General features: G+C 58.3%; 1 protein-coding gene across 4 annotated transcripts; it reads right to left on the bottom strand.

Annotated features, from left to right (window-relative positions):
- Positions 1–1,019: 1,019 nt before the first annotated feature.
- Positions 1,020–17,966, bottom strand: CARMIL3 (capping protein regulator and myosin 1 linker 3). 4 transcript variants are annotated; one of them, XM_029950277.1, is made up of 40 exons: positions 17,811–17,966; positions 16,212–16,306; positions 15,833–15,883; positions 15,670–15,729; positions 15,469–15,584; positions 15,162–15,259; positions 14,851–14,921; positions 14,671–14,744; positions 14,371–14,446; positions 14,199–14,287; positions 13,633–13,727; positions 13,317–13,403; positions 12,969–13,078; positions 12,760–12,837; positions 12,167–12,243; positions 11,981–12,085; positions 11,817–11,886; positions 11,253–11,334; positions 11,051–11,147; positions 10,834–10,888; positions 10,582–10,754; positions 10,233–10,301; positions 9,926–10,019; positions 9,743–9,841; positions 9,175–9,303; positions 8,884–8,997; positions 8,288–8,463; positions 7,401–7,488; positions 7,125–7,262; positions 6,771–6,834; positions 6,418–6,626; positions 5,937–6,037; positions 4,956–5,271; positions 4,463–4,591; positions 3,752–3,818; positions 3,558–3,647; positions 1,981–2,105; positions 1,717–1,897; positions 1,452–1,562; positions 1,020–1,333 (listed from the first exon to the last, which is right to left on the bottom strand). In XM_029950277.1, exons 1-40 carry the CDS (start codon positions 17,848–17,850, stop codon positions 1,308–1,310), a joined length of 4,125 nt encoding a protein of 1,374 aa, XP_029806137.1. In that variant the 5' UTR covers positions 17,851–17,966; the 3' UTR covers positions 1,020–1,307. The 4 variants fall into 4 exon arrangements, with proteins under 4 accessions (XP_029806137.1, XP_029806135.1, XP_029806136.1 ...); XM_029950275.1 differs by lacking the exon at positions 4,463–4,591 and having other exon boundaries at positions 1,020–1,336; XM_029950276.1 differs by lacking the exon at positions 4,463–4,591 and having other exon boundaries at positions 5,937–6,040.
- Between the last annotated feature and the right edge of the window lie 619 nt (positions 17,967–18,585).

Raw genomic sequence — 18,585 nt, forward strand, 5'->3', positions numbered from 1 at the left:
TGGTCACATCCTTGTGGGAGGGGCCATGCCACACACAGATCTTGTTAGTCATTCCCCAGTGAGACCCGGGAAAGTGAGCAGTCACCTGGGGAGCTGTACCCACACATGGGGAGGTTTGGGTACATGGTGACTTGGGATGAGTAACAAGAGGGTTCACCAGAACATCTTTACCCTCCATCCTCTAGGCTGCTCTAGGTAACAGCCATTTGTTGAATGTCTCCTGGGTGCAAGGGGCTGGGGCTGCACAGGTGACTGAGACATAGCTCCTGCCCCTGGGGGAGAAATATGTATAAAGAACAGACAGACCCACAGACAGAGAGAGGATAAACTAATACACAAATACACAATAAAATGTGACAGATGCAATGTTCTGGACCTGTTCAGGATGCAATGGGTTACAGAGAGGGAGGGTTTAATTTAGATGAGTCAGGGGAAGGCAATCAGGAGGGCTTCACAGAGGAAGAGGTTCCTGAATGGAGTCTCGAATGCCAAGGTAGTATTTGTTAGTACACCAATGGGAAACAATTTAATCGTCCCTCACCATGGACACTTCTGTTCACCTTCAGGCCACTCTACCGTTGAGATTCTGGCTACCGATGGCACCCCTGAGGTAATGGAACATCATTTAATTCCACCATTAGTGAGCCCGCCTGTGTGGAAACTTGCACACACACCACATAACACATTGCCCCCCAACCCTGTCTTGGTACACTGGGATCTTCCAATCCCACCGCACTCCCCAGAGCTGGACACACACTGGTGCTGATTTGTGTTGTTTTGGTCTCTGCTCTGCCAGCTCAGCCCAGATCCTGCGCATATACTCCCCCCACCTAGGGACTTTTCAGTCCCCTCCCCTTCAGCACATCTCAGGCCCATCTCTCTTCTGTCGGAGCTCCATTCCCATCCCTGTGGGTATTCTTTACTTTTCCCCATGGAGGCCAAGCATTGAGCACTGAAGGGGAGCAGATGGTGGGGGGTGGCGGCAGTGAATGGGGAAGAGAGCAGAGACAAAGCGGGCAGTGATTTTGTTTTTTTATTCTATACAAGGAGGGAGAGAGTCCCTGGGGATAGAGGGACAGATCCGCCCTTCCAGGAGAGGGGCGGCCCTGCCCCAAGCTCTGCCTCCCTCTCTCCAGGTTGCTCCCTCCCCTCCTGTCCCCCACCTCCGGTCCCCAGGCCTCATCCCTCCGTCCTGCCCCTGGGGGATGGGCTGGCAGAGGGGCCTGGAGGTGCTGGGGGTGTGAGGGGGGCTGAGTCCTTGTGAGGCACATGTTGAGAGGAGGGCTGGGTGGGGGCTGCAGCAGCTGTCAGTCTGTTCCTGGTTCACTGGTTCCTGCTGGGGACAAATCCAGGGAGTCCTGTTTCCTGGGCAGGGAGAGCCGGCCTCTCTCGGTGTGGGGTATGCCTCATCAGGCAGAGGGGGAGCCCCCTTTTGCCCACCCCATTGGCACCTGTGGGGTCAGGGGGCTGCCTTCTGTCAGGCTCCAGCTTGTCACAGGACTGTGCCCGCCGTGTCCTCTTGGGCTTCAGGGGGGCAGTCCGACGGCCTGGATCTGGGGGCCCTGAAATGATAGTCAAGGTGCGCCTGGCCCATGAGTAGGACTCCTAGGCTGGGTACTCATCCAGGCTGTGACTCATCCCAAGCCCGGGAGGGGTCCTGATGTGGGCAACAGGGTCCCAGAGGCGCCCCAAGCAACCCCCAGCCATATGGTAGACCTTGGACCTCGGGCTCCTCTTGGTCCTGCTGCGAGCCCAGCCTCAGCCGGGGTTTGTTCATTCCTGGGACCGCACCCCCAGCCTCAGCCTCCTCCCTGCCCCCTGGCTCCTGGGGGGGCCGGCGGCCCCTGGGCACAGCCACTGGCTTGGGGGGCCGTGGAGCTAACGGGGGGTCTTGCAGCTGGCAGAAGAAGGGAAAGACTGGGTCAGTTAGTCCTTTTACCTCATCCCAGGGACTTTCCCATTTGCCTTGCCAGCCCTCACCTTGGCATTCCTAGCGGGAACTGGAACGGTCCTCTCTGGGAATTGGCCCCCTTCCTTCTCCTCCTCCCCATCCAGAGAGGCTGGGCTGGGGCTCTGGCAGCTGTGGTTAGGGGCACTCTCCTCAGCTGGGGGATGGGAAGAGAGGAGAAGCTGCAGGAAAAGGCATTCTTGCGTAGCTCTCACTGACCTTTGTCTATAAAGCCCTGGAGGCCAGGACTTTCCCCGTCCAAGCCCATTTGCTCCTATGTCTCTGCCCCAGATGCCCCCTTCCACTCTAGTGTTTCCATCTCCTTGGTATGGTCTCCGGAACTGCCCTGAGCCCGTCACCTTTGAAGGGTCGCTGGCCTGGCTTTTCCTTTTGAAAGGCAGGGCCTGAGCCCATTCCTGCTGGGGCAGAGCCAGGGCACAGGGACTGCTGGGTCCACGGCCATGGCTGCCCCTCCAAGGCTGCAGTGTGCCGGGGTCCTGCCAAGGCTGCAGCCTGGCATTCCCAGGGCTCTGTCTGCCATCTGACTTAGCTGGTGAGAGCCTTGGGGAGAGGTTCCAGGTCCACCGCCGCCTCTGTGGCCTCACGCAGTCCGAGCCTGAGGGTGTGCTAACTGGAAGGTGTTGTCTGTGTGTGTATCTGTGAGGTATAAGAGGCACCTGGAGGGTGCTGGTGGTAGGTGTGTGCGCAGTGGAGCATCTGACTATTGTGGTTTCCTAAATGAAGGATGGAGCCTCGCTTTTGGTGTTTTAACTCGTCTGTGTGGGATGGGATAATCAGCCAAGATGCCCTCGGTGCTGGGCCGGCCTTGGAGGATGGGCCAGGGCCACAGGCTCTGCACCATGCCCTTGTGCCCTAGCCTTGGGGTAGGAGGGGGCAGGTAAGTGTCTGCCTCTATGGGGAGACTTGTCCATGTCAGTGTTGTTGGAGGGCTGTATTCCAGGCCTGCGGGCAATTGAGTTGATGCTGAGCTGATCAGCTCTCCTTTAGAGGCTCCCTAAGGGAAAGGTGCTCTGAACCCAGGAGAAAGAAAGCACCCTGCCACAACTTATTTACTCCTCCAGAGTTCTGAAGCCGGGAGGTAAATGACTTGCTTAAGGTCAACACTGCTGGTGGTGGCTGAACCAGATGAACACCCAGGTTTTCTGACCTCTGAGGCACGGCTCTTGCTCTTTCCTTGTGGCACATTTCTGAGTGAACTGAGGATGGCTTGGCAAGCTACTTTTGGCAGAGACTGGAATGTTCTTGGTGGGTGTGGCATGGCTGGTACTTGCCCACCCTCTTTTCCAGCCGATGGTAGCCAGAGGTGGCCCCTGCCCTCTGGAACTCCCTGGAAGCATCCACAAAGTATTCTTCCTTTCCACTAACGCTGGCAAAGCCACTTGTATTCTGTAGGATCTTTCTTTGGATCGGGGTTGTTTGTTTTATTTGGATGTGAGGCTCTGCAAATACCCGTAAACATTTTTACTGTGGTGACTTCCTCACTGCCCCTGCCTTGGTTGTAAAGTCCCCAACACAGGGGCTGTGGCTTCTGGTGCTTTGGATACACCTGGACCTTCAGTGCTGCTGCCTGAGAAGAGGTGTTCCATACCTATGTGCCACGTGGCCTCTGCTCGCCGCATGGCGCTGAAGCTTGGCTTGGTGCTTTGGGGCGGTGGTGGGGGCTTCCAGGCTCCCGGCCCTGAGGAGCAGGGAGGGGATGAGAAAGGGGGAAGGGGAAAGGCAAATTAGGAGGGGCCCGTGAGAAAGGAGTCAAGGTAAGGAAGTGAGGGTGACTGTTCTCACCTGCATCATCTGAAGAGCGCCGTTTCTGCCAAGCCTGGACGCTGCCCTCTAGGTCTGAGCCCGTACCCTGAAAGGACAGCTGAGTCAGGTCATAAGAAGAGTCCCCTCCACATGGAGACCGCAGTTAACAAGGGCTTCTGCTCTAGCATCTCATGCCATTCTCATGGCATTAGTCCCTAGACACTTGGGCCCTTTGCCCCCCAAAGTCACACCCCTACCACCCTAGGGGGCATAAGAAATGGCTTACACAAAGGAGCATGTTGTCATTTTAACAGTTATGTGTTTATTTTATGTGTGGTGGAAAAAAAAACATGACTAGTACAATAAGTCCACGGTTTAAAAAATGATAATGCTTAGGACCAGACTAGGTTAAAAGGGTGAGCTGATTTAAATAAAAACATGTAAATAATAATCCAGGTGGTATGTGGAGAAGGGAATAATCAGTCATGAAGGTGCTAACGCTTTCAGAAGCAGAACTCTAGAGGTAAGTATCTTTACGACTGCCCATTTTCCAAGGAGGGGGAGGCCCCAGGAGGCTAGGTGACCTTCCCAGGCTTTCATGGCAGGCGAGTGTGTGGACTGAGCAGACCTGCAGCTAGCCCCTTCTACCACCACAGAATCACTTTCTCCACTGGCCCAAGCAGGGACAGAGCACAGAAGGGGGGCAGACAGGGATCCACAGAAACAGTTGGGTGCCTGGGCTCCCCTCACCTCTCGTTTCCTATCGAAGCTCCAACCCTTGGCTCTTCCCAACCCAGGAAGGGCAACACCATGGACCCTTGGCTGCTCTGCCGTCCCAGGGGCCAGGCCCCCCTCCCCTGGCTCCGCCCCCTCAGAGCCCTGGAACAAGGCTTTGGGTTTACAAGCAGTTCCTGATGGAGAAGGGGCTCCATAGGCTGCAAGGGAGTAAGGGAGGGCCCCTACTGCTCTGAGACCCCAGGCCTGGGACTGCCCTGCCACAACCCCCTGACCCTCCAACCCTCCTCTGAGGAGTCCTTCCTCTGCCCTCCTTTGCATGCAGCACTCCCAGCATGATCTGGGTCTCCAGGCTTAGACCACTCAGGGAGTGGGGCCATTGGGATGACCAAAGTTCCCCAGAACCCTGAGTCCTGCCATTCTCCCATTAACTGCCCGGGATGGGATAAGTGGGTGGGCTATGTGTGGAACCGCAACCAGGCAGGACGCAACACCTCGCCTCACTTACCATCTTCCTGCGGAAGGAAGGCCCCCGGCTCCCCCCAAATCCAGGGAGGGGGCCGCTCTCCTCCTCTGGGCTCCAACAGGGGGAGGAGTTATTGCCAAGGCTGGGCAGGTCTGGGCTGGGCGGGCTCTCCTGAGTTGGGGGTGGGGGTGGGGGCGGAGGGAGGAGGAGCCCAGTGGTGGGGGACCCTGGCCCCCTGTCCCCCTTGAAGCTCCGGGGCCGGCGAAAGTGAAACAGGCCTCTGCGTCTCTTCTTCTGGAGTGGAGGCAGCGGTGGCTCCGAGAGGCCTGGCCGCAGGGTCCGCAGAGTCCGGGGGTAGCTGAGCAGGGTTGGGGTGAGTTACTGACAAAGTTGCAGGCAGATGCAAAAGGCCAGATGTGGAGTCCCTCAGGGCCCAGGCTGGGGCTGGTGTTGGTCTAGCCCTGGGTCTAACAAACCTCCCACTTTCCTCTCATCCAGTCTTTCTTGCTGCCCATATCCCTTTCCACTTAGTTCTCAGGAGACATGGCACCCTCATCTTCCCTGTCACAACCCTCCAGCAGCCTCCTTCCCTCTGTCTCCCCGGCAACTCCTTCCTCCCAGGCACCCCCAACCCCCATCCTCCTCTCCGCTTCGCCAAGTGACTCCGTTTCTTCTGGACAGGTGCTGGGGAGTCTGGAGGACTGTGACAGAGAATATATATATACCTAGGGCTCTTACCACTGTCCTCCCATCCCAGGGCCTGCGGCGACCCCACCCTCCACTCCTGTCCCCACCGTCCCGCTGTGGTGGTTCACCCTGGCCCCATGCTTCCCAGCTGTCCTGAGGAGAGTCAGAGAACATGGGAGTTAAGGGCTAAGTGGGGAAGGATGAGAACATGGGGGAAATATTTCAGAGAGATGGACTTTGGGACACTGCCATTGGAGAGGCCTCCATGATTTCTGGGAAGGGGCCCTTCAGGACCTTTGGGGCTGCAGAAAATGGGACTGTGTCTAGGTGCCACACCTGGAGCTTTCATCCATGACCCTTCGGCTGAAAAAGTCCTCCAGCCCCTCATCCAGGCGGGTGGCCATCCCATTCTCTTGTCGTGTCCCAGTTACTGGTACCTGCTGGGAGGAAAGTCCTGTAGGGTATCTTATCCGGAACAGAAAGTCCTTATTCCCTCTATCTATTCAGGGCCTTCCCCTTTGGACTTGGACTTGCCTCTTGTTGGCCTCATGAAAATTCAGACTTCAGTCCACCTCGGCATTTCCTAGCCATGGTGGCTCTTGGCTCTATCCCTCACCCAAATGGGAACTGCCACTGTCTGGCAGACAGAGATTTCCTATCTGGAAAAACTGGCTAATCCCATCCTCTTTCCAGTGGCCTGCTTGGGCCCCGGCCTGATCCCACAAGGCATCTCTGACATTTTGGTCCTAAAGCTAGAACCCTTGGCTCTGGCATTGCTAAGTGATGTTGGTCCTCTTGCAAGGACTTATGGACTCACACTGGGCCGACCAGGTCCTGGAGGTGTGGTCCTGGGGGGCCGGGGCCTGCCTTGTGTTTGATGTCTTAGTTTATAGCCATGAGTGGGCAGCTCGGATAGACCCTCCCAGGAGCCACTGCCTGCGGGCTGGCTGCTCCCGAATCCTGAGAACCAGCCGGGGGGGATCCCCAGGTTTCCCAGCTGGCTTTCCATGTCCTGAGGGCTGCCACCTGTGGGTACAGCAGCGTTAGAGGGACTAGCAAGAAGCACAGGGAGAAAGCAGGATGGAAAGATAATTAAAAAAAAAAAAGGGACCAAGGCCTAGGAAGGGTGTAGGGACCTGGAGGACATTAGAATTGAGACTGGGGACTCACTAATGAAGGCGGACACTGGCCGGATCTTGCGGCAGCGTTTCTGCTTTTTGATGGCCATGGTGTCCTGCAGAAATGGAGACCAATGGTGGGGCCAGGTTGCAAGTCCCAGGAGCCTCATCTGAAGCCTCTTATTCCTCATAAAGCCTTCTCTTTAGAGCCCTTCTTGCCTCCCTTTCCTTGGGTGGCTGAGGGATTGGGACAAAGGAAGAGGCTGGCCTGGATTGGGGCTGGGGGATGAGACCAAGCCCAGTGATAGGGGAAAGTGGAGTCCAGAGAAATGGAAGGGGACAGTGCTTTGCAGGTTCAGGGTCAGGATCTAGTTTAAGGTTGGGAGTGAGGGGTGGGGGCACTCACAATGTTGGTCCCAAGTTCATCATCTGTGGTCTCCTCATGGTCATGGTTCCGGCCTCGGCCCCGGGAGGACAGATCCTGCCCTTGGCCTGGCCCTGATGGTGGATCTGACAGTGTCTTTAGCTGGGCCAGGTGCCGGGCCTGGGGAAGGACAGACGTGAACAGGTTCCCAAGGAAGCTGGTCACCTTCCAGGACTTTGGGAGATGGTTGGTTAGGGGAGATGGGATGATGTGGGGTGGAGAGCATGCCTGAACCTGGCTGGGGTTCAGAAGCCTTACCAGGCTTTTGTGGGAATGGTATAGCTCCTGCAGGATCTCATCCACTATGGAGTTGGTCAAGTAGGTGACGACTGAGAGCTTTACTTCACTGTGGGCACAGGTGGGACTGCTCAGTCACCGCCACCTTAGCCCCTAAGCCTTTCCCCAGATACCTAAGGGAGTGGGCAGTTGACCTGGCTATCAATGGAGGCACCTTAGGTCTCCCTCATGTCCCCATAAAGGCATGCTCCGTCCTACCCACTGACCCCCAGCCTAGGTGTGTGTAGATCAGGAGGGTGGGCAAAGAGAAATTGAGAAGAGGGAGGAGCAAAGGGACTCTGGGCCAGGTTCCCAGAGTTCCAGTGGAACAGAGCTGGGTAAATTGGGGTGCTGCGTGAACCCTGCTGGTCTCTGCTGGACGCCCAGAAATGGGCTCTTCTTGAGCTTGGCCATTTCATGCATATGTGTGATAATTTTCCTTTGCTTTGGTGAGCGATGGTACTGAGGATGAGAGAGTGCTGGGGGGGACACAGGAACTGGGCAGGGGCAGAGCATTGTCCACGCACCCCTCCTCGTATTGATTTTGTTCATGCCTCTGAGGAGGCTGTGCTTTGTTTCTGGAAGGCCATTCTTGGTGTGTGTGTGTGTGTGTGTGTGTGTGTGTGTGTGTGTGTGTGTACACCTATGTGTGTACTGCGCCAGGCTCCTAAACCCAGGCTCAGCACTTAGATTTCTAGGGCAAAGACCCGTTAGACCCTAAATAGCAAGGTTGCAGTTAGTTAAAGATTTATCCCTTGTAATGGAGATTGTGCCATTCATTATTCATTGCTGGTAGCTGGGCCCCACGTCCCTAAGTGCTCTGGGCCAAATCCAGCCCCGTCCCAGTGCCAACCCCCTCCGCCTCTCACTCCAGCTTGTTCTGAATGTCCTGTCCTGCCTGCTCCAGCAGCGCCCCGCGGATGAAGTTCCGGGGCACAGTGACGCGCTCAGCCACGTTGCTTAGCATCTTGTTGTGCCCCTCAGCCACTCGCATGGCCACGGGACACAACTCCTGCGTAAGGCTGACCATCGACTCCAGGATCACCTGGTATGGGGGGAGGAGAGGCCAGAACCCCAAGGTGGGGGCTGGGTCACAGCTGGCACCACACTGAAAGGACTCTAGCCTGTCTGTTCCAGCCTACCCCCATGGTGAGGCTGAGGGGCCCACCAACATTCTGGGGCTGGTTACCAGCAGAGCCTGGGACACTCAGGCTTCCCCACATCCTGCTAAGTGTCCCTTCCACCCTGCCATAATGACAGGGGAGAGGTCAGAGTTCAGGGGCCAATGTGGAAGCGAGCAGAAAAAAAAAATCCAAACCCTGTTTTCTAGGAAAGCCTGAAACACTGGGAATGTGGGTGGCTTCAACTCTGCATTTCCTTCCTGTCCCCAGGAATTTCCCCATGCTGACCTCAGCCCTCAGCTTTGAGCCTTGGTCAACACTGGGCTTCTTCCCTCAGGACTTGCCTGCAGTTCCTTGTCCACAGCCTTGGACACCTCACTGGCAACTGACTCCAGCCTCTGTCGGACAGGCCCGTCGTTGGCCAGTACATGGCCCAGCTCATAGAGGCTGGGAAACAGCTGCAGAAGGAAAGGGTTATCATCAGAAGGTCAGAATTGGGCCTGACCAGGTCCTTGGGGGCCCTGGGCTGGGAGGGCAGATGCATCATGGGTCAGGGTGTGGATACTCCTGGGGTAGCATGGCCGCCTTCCTGGGTTCTCAGACTGTGAAGGAGGGTGGGGCTGAGGAGGGCTCACCGCCCGTGAGTTTTTGGCATCCTTGATGAGGTCCCGAGCATAAAGTAGCTCATCCTGCACAGGCTCCAGGGGGCACAGCCTCAGGGCCCGAACCTCCTCCTGTACTCGGCCACACAGCCGCTGCAGCATCTGGAACACAGCCGGCAGAGGTGTCAGCAGGGTGGGGGTGGGGGGATTGAAATCCTTGCACCCTCATCTTCCCAGGCGGGACCCCAGGCACCCCATTTCTGGGTTCCCTTGGGCAGTGCTCCTGGTGCTGGCACTGACAGGGGTGGTAGTGGTGTCTCTGGATGGCCTGTTCTCTGTTCTCAGGAAGCCCTTGAATGCTCAGGGGAGCTCCTGCGGTCCTGTGGATTCTTTGTTGGGGCCCCCACCACCATGTTCTCTCACGTTTGAGGCCATACTCTGAATGTCCTGCCTTTTGCTCTCCCACACACTCAGCCCAGTTATGGACACCACCGAATGCGTCTTTCATGCCCCCACCCTTGTGTGTGCATGCTCTATCATGTCCCACCGGAGCCCTGTGTGCCCCACGCATGCCCTACATGTCCCAGAGGGAAACGTTTACTTGCTCGGCGCTGCTGGTCACCAGGCCCTGCTGCAGCCTGAAGGCCTGCTCCTGGGGGCACGTCTGAGAGTGGTTGTTCCTCACCAAGCACCACTGGATCTGGAGATGATGGGGTGGGAGGGGTCAGGGCCTGGGACGTGGGCAGGTCCCTGCCCCTTGCCCCCACCCCGCTGAGGCCTCCACCTTCTGCCAGACATCCTCAGTGCGCTCTGGGGCGCTGCGGTAGGCTTGGGAGATGTCACTCACGGGGAAGGACATGAAGCGCAGTGTGTGGTTGCTGTGGGGCACAGTGACATAGCTGGGTTAGGGAGAGGTGGGGAGAGGCCCTTGCTCCCCATACTCCCCTTGCTGACCATTTCCCTCACCCTGGCCTTTCCTAACATATTTCTGCAAACAAGTTGAGTGAGCCAGGGTGGGGCTAATGTAGCAGGCCTTGTCCAGGCCCAGGGAGGCTGGGGCTGGGGTCAGGGCAGAGCCCTGGTCCGCTCACCTCTCCAGGGCCCTCGCAATGTCCAGAAAGCCCAGGGCAGACGTGTTGTTCCGATCCCATAGGATGGTTCTAGGGAAACAGTGAACAGTAGCTAAGGAACCCCTCCCTCTGGGTTCCTTTTAGAGGCAGGCACTCTGGAGCCCTCTGTCCTTTCCTGGGTGATGAGGCTGATTGCAAGATGGTTCTGGGCCTGAGGGTGTCCTGGAAGCTGGGGTACAGAGCAACACGGCAAGCAGGGAGGGCGTGTGCGTGTGTGCATGTGCGTGTGCGTGTGTGTGTGTGTGTGTGTGTGTGTTTGGAGGGGAAGGTACTGTCACTCCAGGGCAGAGGATCCAGGTGTACGCCGTACCTGAGGGAGGAGTTTATTTGCAGGGCCTTAGACAGCATCTTGGCCCCGATGTCCTCCATGCCATTGCCGCTCAGATCCACCTTAGCCAGGCAGGTGTTGCTGCCCAAGGCATTGATGAGGATGCTGGTGCGGAGCTTCAGCCTTGAGTCTGCCACTGACAGCGACTGCAGGGACTATGTGGGCAAGAGTGGGTTGAGCCCAGTCCCTGCAGCCCTTGCCACTGTGGATCCCTTCCCAGGCCCAGTCACTCACACAGTCCTCTTCTTGGATCAATTGCACCAGCTTGTGAAGGATCTCCTCCAGGGTCCTGTGGGGAGTCAGGGCTCAGAGTAGGAGGGGAGGGGTTGAGGTCATGCTACTGGAGGAGCAGGAGGTGACTTGAGCAGGGAGGGGCCAGAGGTAATACAGTGAGCCAAAAGGAGAGGTGGATGATGGAGTGAGGTCTGTGGATATGGGAAGGGGGCCTCACTTGGCCTTGACATTGAAGTTCTTGCCCAGGAACAGGTGCTTGAGGGACTTGTTTTTGCCAAGTGCGGGCACCAGTGTCAGGAGGTCCGAGTCAAACCCTGGCCAATAGATGGGAGAGGTCTGGCCTTGAGGCCTGATGGGGGGCCCCATGCTCCAGTCCCCTGGCCCCATTGCTCCCCAGGAATGGAAGTGCCCCTACTCACCATTGTCTGATAGATCCAGGCTGCCCACACAGGTGACAGCCCCCAGCTGCTCCTGCAAAGCCTGGGCTCCTGCTGAACGGAGCTGCGGGACACAGTGAGGGTGGGGTTGGGAAGGCAGGGGTGGGGATAGGGCACCTTTAATACTTTAAGATTAGAGAAGTCACACCAGGACTCAAGTCCATGCTAGGTCTCAGGTCTAAAATCACGAGGTCCCCTTCTCCACACCAGATCCTTTCCTAGGGCTCTCTTCCCTCTAGCCAGAAAGATCTCCAGGCGGCTGCTCCGGAGATAGCTCCCTCCTGCCCTCTAGTGGGAAAGTCTGGTATCTCCCACCCCAAAGCTTTCAGCGGCCATACTGGAGGCTGAAAATGACCTCTGGAAAGAGGGACAGAGACGACACACTGAGAAGAGAAAGTGGAGGTTTGATCAAATCGGGGGGGGGGGCGGTCACAGAGGTACAGCACAGAGGATGGAGCCAGGGTTTGATGAAGGTTGGAGAAATGAACAGTGAGGCGAGGGGTGGAGGACTGGCAGAGGGCGTTAGGTGACTAAGGGCTCACTCACCTCACAGCTGCTGAGGTCCAGGTGCAGATCACTGAGGTGACTGTTGAGGGAGAGGCCCTGGAGCAGTGCCCTGTGGGAGGAAGGTCAGCAGGCCCACCTCTACCCCTCACTCTCTTCTCTCACAGTTCCCACTTGGACTCCCCCCAACCCTGCACCCACCCGACCTGAGGGCCTCCAGGGGCAGCCTCGTGGCTGACAGGTTGACGTGGCTCAGGGTGTAGGCGCTGCTGAAGAACTGCTTGAAGGCGGGCGGGGCCTCTCGGCCCTTCCTGCAGAGACTCCTGGGGTCAGCAAGGGAGGCGGATGCCCATGGCTCACCCCGTCCCTCCCGGCACCCCTTGCACTCCCACCTGTGGGAGCAGCTGTTGCGTGCCAGGTTGAGGTAGGTTAAGTGGGAGCAGCAGCCGTGGAGCAGGGCTCCCAGAAGCTGTGGGGAAAGATATGGTGGGTCTCACATGGGCTGGGAGGGCTGGCAAGGACTCCTCCCTCTCCATCAAGGTCCTGGCTCTTCACCCTTGGCAGTCTGTCTTGTGAGCCCCTCTATGAATGCTCACTTTGCCTCTTATGCCTCAGTTTCCCCTCTGTGGAATGTGGGTCTACTCCCTGCCTGACTCCCAGGGGTTGCTCACGGGCAGTGAGCCACTAGGGGGTCATAAGGTGCCTTGTTCAAGTTAGGGGAAGAGTCCTTTCCTCTTGGTGGACTCAGCCAGGAGCACAGCTGGGGAATGGAGGGAGGGCTGGCTTTTAGGAACAGCCAGCGCCACCTTGGGCAGTGACCGGGGTAGTGTGCCCAACAGGTGTGAGCTGTGGGCTTTGCTTTGTAATTCAACTGAACTTGGAGTCGTCCCGAGAGCTCTGTCCACTCAAGGCAGAGGCGGTGAGACAGAACATCCTGGCCTCCCTAAATCACCTCAGGCTGGCTCTCCCATCAGCGACCCCTCACCAAGTCAATGGCGCAGTCAGTCCCTGCCAGGTCCAGGTGCACCAGAGCATTGGGCTGGGCCAGGAAACTGTAGAGAGCCTGGGAACAAGGACAGAGGGGCTGCCAGGGAAGGGGTGATAGAGCCCCTCCACCCCCAAGCTACAGACTTGTAGTAGTCTCCACCAGAGACTCCCAGGTCCTGAAGCCTGAACTAGATTCCACGGACTCACATTGGCCTCATCTGTGGCAAGCAGCCCAGGGTTCTTGCTCAGGTCCAGGTATCGAAGGGAGCTGGCAAAGGCTGGGTTGGTCCCGAACGTCTGGCCCAGTGCCTGGAGCCCTGAGCACAGCGGGCACTGGGCTGGGTTGGCCCCCATCCCCACCTCTTCCCCTTCCACACAACTCTTCCCTCGACCCCCCAAATGTGTCTCCTTCCCTCCCTCAGGTCTGTGGGATGCTGTGTGTGTGTGTGTGTGTGTGTGTGTGTGTGTGTGTGTTGGTACACTTCAGGAACTCAAGGCTCCAGAGGGTGCTAGAGGAAGTTAGAGGTCAGAGGTCAGGGGTCTGGGTGCAAGTACCTCGAGGGGAAATAGCAGTCTTGGCCAGGCACAGTTTGGTGAGGCCAGTGGGGAAGCAGAGGAGCTGCTGACTCAGACTGAGGAAGCCTGGGAGTGGAGAGAGAAATGGGCCCAGTGAGAGGCTGGGCAGTGGGCATAGGTGGCACAGAGTCAGAGTGGAGGCTCGAAAGGGGGTCCAGGCCTGGGGTCAAGGAGAGCCGTACTGGGGCAAGGGCTAGCATCAGGCTGGAGAATCCCTGTTCGGCCCCGGGTTGGGCTCTGGGCTAGGACAGGGGTCTGTATTGTGGTGGGGGTAGGATTCAGGGCTGGGGCTCACCCTTGTCCTCGATGGGGTTGTGGGACAGAGTGAGGGCATGCAGCACACAGCTCCCGTTCTCCCCAAACACCCCGGCCAGCTTCTGGACAAAGTCCCTTCAGGGAAGGGGAGGAAGGATTTGTTTGTCCCAGCTCCTGGACTTCCCTCATCCTCCACCTGCCTGCCTGGTGGGGGCTGCAAAGGTCAGAGGCCTCCATAGGTGGGGACCAGCTTGGGGCCCGCCAGGGAGCTTGTCATCACTATGAGGTATCTTGGAAGTTTTGCTAAGACAAGGCCTAACTTTGGGTCCTTGAGACTAGAGCAGCCCATCCTGCTGGGGAGTTGATGGAAGAGAATAGGGAGGGCATGGAACATACTAGGAGAGGGCATGGAGCTAGGGGCCAGGAAACTTAGGTCTGAGTCTCAGCTTGACCACAGACTTGCTTTGTGCCCTTGTTGGACCCTAATCTCTGTTTCTGTAAAGAGCTGGAGGAGATAGTTTGGGGGCCCCTATCATGCTCTGAGGTTCTGGGACCCTAAGACTACATCAATGGGGCACCACTGCCCAGGGAGGAGGCTGGCCTCACGTCTTAAGCCCAGCGTTGTCCAGCACCAGCTCTTCAAGGCTCCCGGACTTGCTCAGGGTATGTAGCACCTGTTCTAGCACTTCAGAGCCCTAAGAACAGAGGGGGCTATGTGATCAGGAGCCAGAGAGGGCACTACTCTCCGCCCCTTTCTCCCACCCCTCATAGTCCCTACCAGCCGCAGGTCCTTGCAGTAGAGTTTGGTGAACCACTGGTTGTAGGCCAGGGCTGCCACCATTAGGGCCAAGTCTCTGTGGGAAGATTGAAGGGGCAGGAAAGTGGTAAGCAGGTGGCTGGGGTAGGAAAGAAGAGTTTAGGGATGGGGTGGTTGGACTGGGGAAAGGCTAGACGGGTAGAAGGCAAGGGGGTGGGGTGGGGTTGGGGAGATAGAGTTGGGGCTCTAGTAGGTTCAGAAGAGGGAGCCTGGAGGCTGAGGCTGGAATGGGGGGATTGAGTCTCTGCTCCATCTGCTTACCGGCTTTCCAAGTGGCTGAAATCCAAAAGATTGAACTCCCGGTTATCCTCGGCATGATAGATGGTGTCCACATCCTTGGAGAGGTGGAACTGGCTCACACCTGCTCCCCTCCTCTCCTCCTCCCCTGCCCTCTCCCTCTGGGTCCTACCTACCCGCCTGCTGGGTCCCTGCCCAACGTACCCATTGCACCTCCTCACGGCAGTGCAGCCCATTGTAGTCACACAAGGCAGCATAGGTCTCAGAGAAGCCACCTGTAGGGCAGGACGTGAGCTGGCTCCATGAGGAGTAAGGGTGTGGGGAACAGGCTTGGAGTTCAAGGAAAGGTCAAGGTCATTTTATGTGGCCCTTATCCTGGGTTCCTGCTACACCATGAACCCCTGAGGTCTGGGAGCTATGGAGTCCTCAGGGCAGGCACAGCCCCAGGCACAAAGGACTCTGGACAAGGGCAGGGTAGTTTAGGTCCCACTTGCATCAAATCTGCCCCTGCTCACCACAGACACTGTGAGTGGTCGATGTGGAAGTCTCAGAGTTGGGGGACGTGTCTCGGGGCCCTTCTGGGGTGTCAGCATTTCCACGACGGATTAGACACCTGGAAAATGACCCAATCCCTTTCAGAGAGGGGTGGATGGAAGCTCTCAATTCTTCCCCTGTTATAGCTTCTGTGTCCCCAGATAGAAGCAGGAGTGGAGACGTAAGGGCTCTTGGTGTTCTAGGAACTAAGGTCCAGGGGAAGGAGGGAAGGCGGAAGAAGTCTCCTTGTTGTCTAACCCTTTGAGAGACTCCTCCTTTGTCACTCACCCAGGGCCAGGGCAGACCTTGGAGAGGGCAGAGCTCACATGTCGTGTCACCTGGTCCACGCTCTCAGCCGATGGCAGCCTCATGCTCACCAGGCCACGCTCTGTCTCCACTAGGATCTGGAGGAAAGGGAGCAACAGGGCTTTAGACATCAAGTCTGTCCTCCTGCTGGCCCAATAGTAGGGCCCAAGTCATGGTCCTCACCTGGTTCTGACTGAGTGTATTGAAGGCGCGGATTTCTAGGACATTGAAGGAGCTCTCCACCTGTGGGGAGGGGGATGGGGGTGCTCATCTTAAGGTAAGGGCCTGGCTGCCTGGCTCAGGAGGGAGTATGCCAGGTGTACTTCTGCTCCTCAGCCCAACTCACCTTGGCTGGGACTTTAAGGGGGAAGAGGTGGAGGCGCCAGGAAGTCAGGGCCTTCAGAGAGAGGAAAAGAATATCAGCAGCAAATGGCCGCTCCTGGGCCCCAGGCTACCTACCCTCCATCAGCCCCCTCAGCCTGTGTGCAACCCATCAGCAGTGGCCCTCTGCTCTGGGTATCCTCCTTCTTTCCCATGCCCCACCCTGGGCTCCTGGACATCCACTCAATCTAGCCTGCTTCCCTTCCCCAGGCTTGGTCTCCTCAGCTCTCCCCCGCCACCCCCAGTCTCCCCTGCCTCCCAGGCCCCTTGTTCTCAGCAGCCCAGCTGCCCTTGATGATGCCCCCACCGCCCCCCCACCTCCCGCCAAAGCCCAGTGCCCTCACCAGAACTCGATCTTCAAACTTCTTGGGCTTCGTTTCTAGCTTCACCCGATGTTGTTGGAGCACAGCCCCTTGGCTTAGGCACCTTCTGATGCTGTCTGCAGGTGGGTGGGGGCCTGCTCAGAGCTCCCCTTACCCTGGCCACCCCTACCTCCCCAGGGCTTTCCAGGGATGGGGTCAGAAGAGAGGAGAAATAAGCATAGAGAGAGCTTTCGTTCTTGGGTGGATTTTCTCTTCCTATTGTGGGGGGGGGGAGTGTGGAGAAAACTCTGGCTCCTGATGTCCCTGAGTCAGGGGACAGTTGCTGAATGACACTGTCTGTGGGAGGGTGTGTCTTACACTTTTGAGGGTGTGAAGAATTTTTCCAACCCATGCACTCCAGCAGCCATCGACATATACATAGTGAGTCAGTGTGTGGGGGCGTGGGGGTGTCCCTCTGACTGTATTCTAGGTGGTCTGGGTGTGAGTGTCTGCCTTTTACTATGCATGTGTGCATGCCTTTGGAAGATGCCAGGGAGCCTGTGTGTGGCATTGCTAGGGATGGATAGGTGAATGAGAGTATGCTGTACTTGTAGTTGTGAAAGACAGCTCTGGTGTGGTGGTTGGGGGTGGGAGGTGTGTGGTGTAAGTTAGTGTTTAAATGAGCCCAATACCCACTTCAGAGCAGAACCACCCAGATATCCGTGTGTATGTGTGTGTGTGTGTGTGTGTGTGGTGGGGGTGCGTTTTCTGTAAAGATGTGTGTACGCACATCCGACGATTGTGTTTATGCGTGTGTGTAGGTATGGGAAATTGCCATGGTGCCGCATGCCTCTGAGTATCCTTGAGCGTCCTGGTCTCTGTGTGGGCTAGCCTGGGCTCCCGCCTGGCGCGGGGGGCGAGTGAGGGTTGTGGTAGTGCTGAGGCGGGCGGGGGAGGGCCAGGCCTTGGTTTCAGCTGAGTCCGAGAACCACGCAAATAGGAGAGACCTTGAGGTGTGAGTGTGAGTAGGGACAAGGGGCAGGTTAAGAGGCAGGCTGTGGGAGGCGAGCTGCGGAGACGCTGCTCTTGGTTTTGCTCAGATCAGGGCCCTCTTCCCAGACTCCCTTCTTTGCCCCACTGGCCGGGGAACCGCCAGGCTGCCAGAGGGGCTTTTGGGGCCAGTTCCGGGGCGGGGCCGGGAGGAGGGAGGGTGCTGAGCCAAGAGGCGGTCAGGACGAGGGGGAGCTCCCAGGGCCCGGTGGGGCGGGCCGGGCCCCGCCCGGTGGGGAAACGGGGACTCTCTGGAGGGGAGGCTGGACGTCTCGAAGAGGGATGGGCTAGGATCAGTGAGATTCAGCCCCACGGAGCGCCAGGGGACTGCACCTGTCACCAAAGATCGGGACGGGCGGCTCTGGGACTGGAAGGTCCTGACAGGGTGAGGCGAGGCGGGCAGCGGAGGATGCTCGGTGGGACAGCGATGCCCCTAGCGAGGGTGCAGGGGCAGGGTACTGCCTTGGAGCCGAAACGCACGGGGCGCGGGGAGGGCAGGAGGCGGCGGGGCTGGGGTGTACCGCGGGAGGAACGCACTAGGTCTGGGATGCTCCCGGACGGGGCGTCCCGGAGACCACCGCAGCCTCGTACCTTGCAGCTCGCGGGTGAGCTCCGCGCTGGGCTTGGCCATGGCGGCCGCTGCTGCTGCCGTTGCTGCAGAGGAGCCGCCGCTGCCGCCGCCGGGGAGCCGTGGCACATGCTAGACCCGGCTCCGGCAGGGCCCGGGCGTTGAGCGCTGCAGCAGCCGCTGAGCCCGCTCCTGTCAGGGGCGGCTGCGCGAGCGCTCCTCCCCCCGCCTAGGAGCCCGGGTCTCCCGCCCCGCCCGGAGAGGTGCGGGATTGAGCATGCGCGCTGGGCCTCCGAGCCGCCGAGCCGCGTGAGACCCCGCAAGCGCTCGCGCCCACCCCTCCCGCCGGCTCCCGCGTGCGACGCCCTGTGCCTGTAGCCCGAGCCCCGGCCATCTCCCGGGAAGGAGTAGCGTCCGCTTTCCGTGCCACCCACTCTTCGGGCACCGTGAGCAGAACCCATTTCTTTTGTTTGTGGGCCTGGGTACCCCTCTCCGGGTCATCCTTGCAATGCCTCTCCCTTTTGCCCTCCTGCTTGGGACGCGTCTAGCTCGTACTTGCTGACCGACGAGGGGACTCAGGGCCAGGGCGATGCCAGGAGAGAATCTGGGGGTGTTCGTTCTTCCTCCAGTTTGCCCAGCCTCGGGGATCCCTGCAGCGTCCTTGGCACCATCCCCATGGGTGTGAGGCCGAGAGTATCACCCGGGAGTTCCCGTGCCACCTCCTTCCAGCTGGCAGTTCTGCAGACACATCCACCCCTGAGCATCACGCTTAGGTCCTGGAGACAGGGAGCATTAGGG

The sequence above is a fragment of the Suricata suricatta genome, chromosome 9 (assembly GCF_006229205.1).
Source record: "Suricata suricatta isolate VVHF042 chromosome 9, meerkat_22Aug2017_6uvM2_HiC, whole genome shotgun sequence".
NCBI lineage: Eukaryota > Metazoa > Chordata > Mammalia > Carnivora > Herpestidae > Suricata > Suricata suricatta.

Bases quoted from the DNA above. Each gene is read 5' to 3' on its own strand.
- CARMIL3 (XM_029950277.1), bottom strand. From the start codon at position 17,850: ATGGCCAAGCCCAGCGCGGAGCTCACCCGCGAGCTGCAAG. The intron at 15,730-15,832 runs GTGAGTTGGGCT...CCCTCCCCACAG, and splicing joins CCCTTAAAGTCCCAGCCAAG to GTGGAGAGCTCCTTCAATGT. The intron at 8,998-9,174 runs GTGAGCCCTCCT...TTCCTTCTGCAG, and splicing joins ATGCCAAAAACTCACGGGCG to CTGTTTCCCAGCCTCTATGA.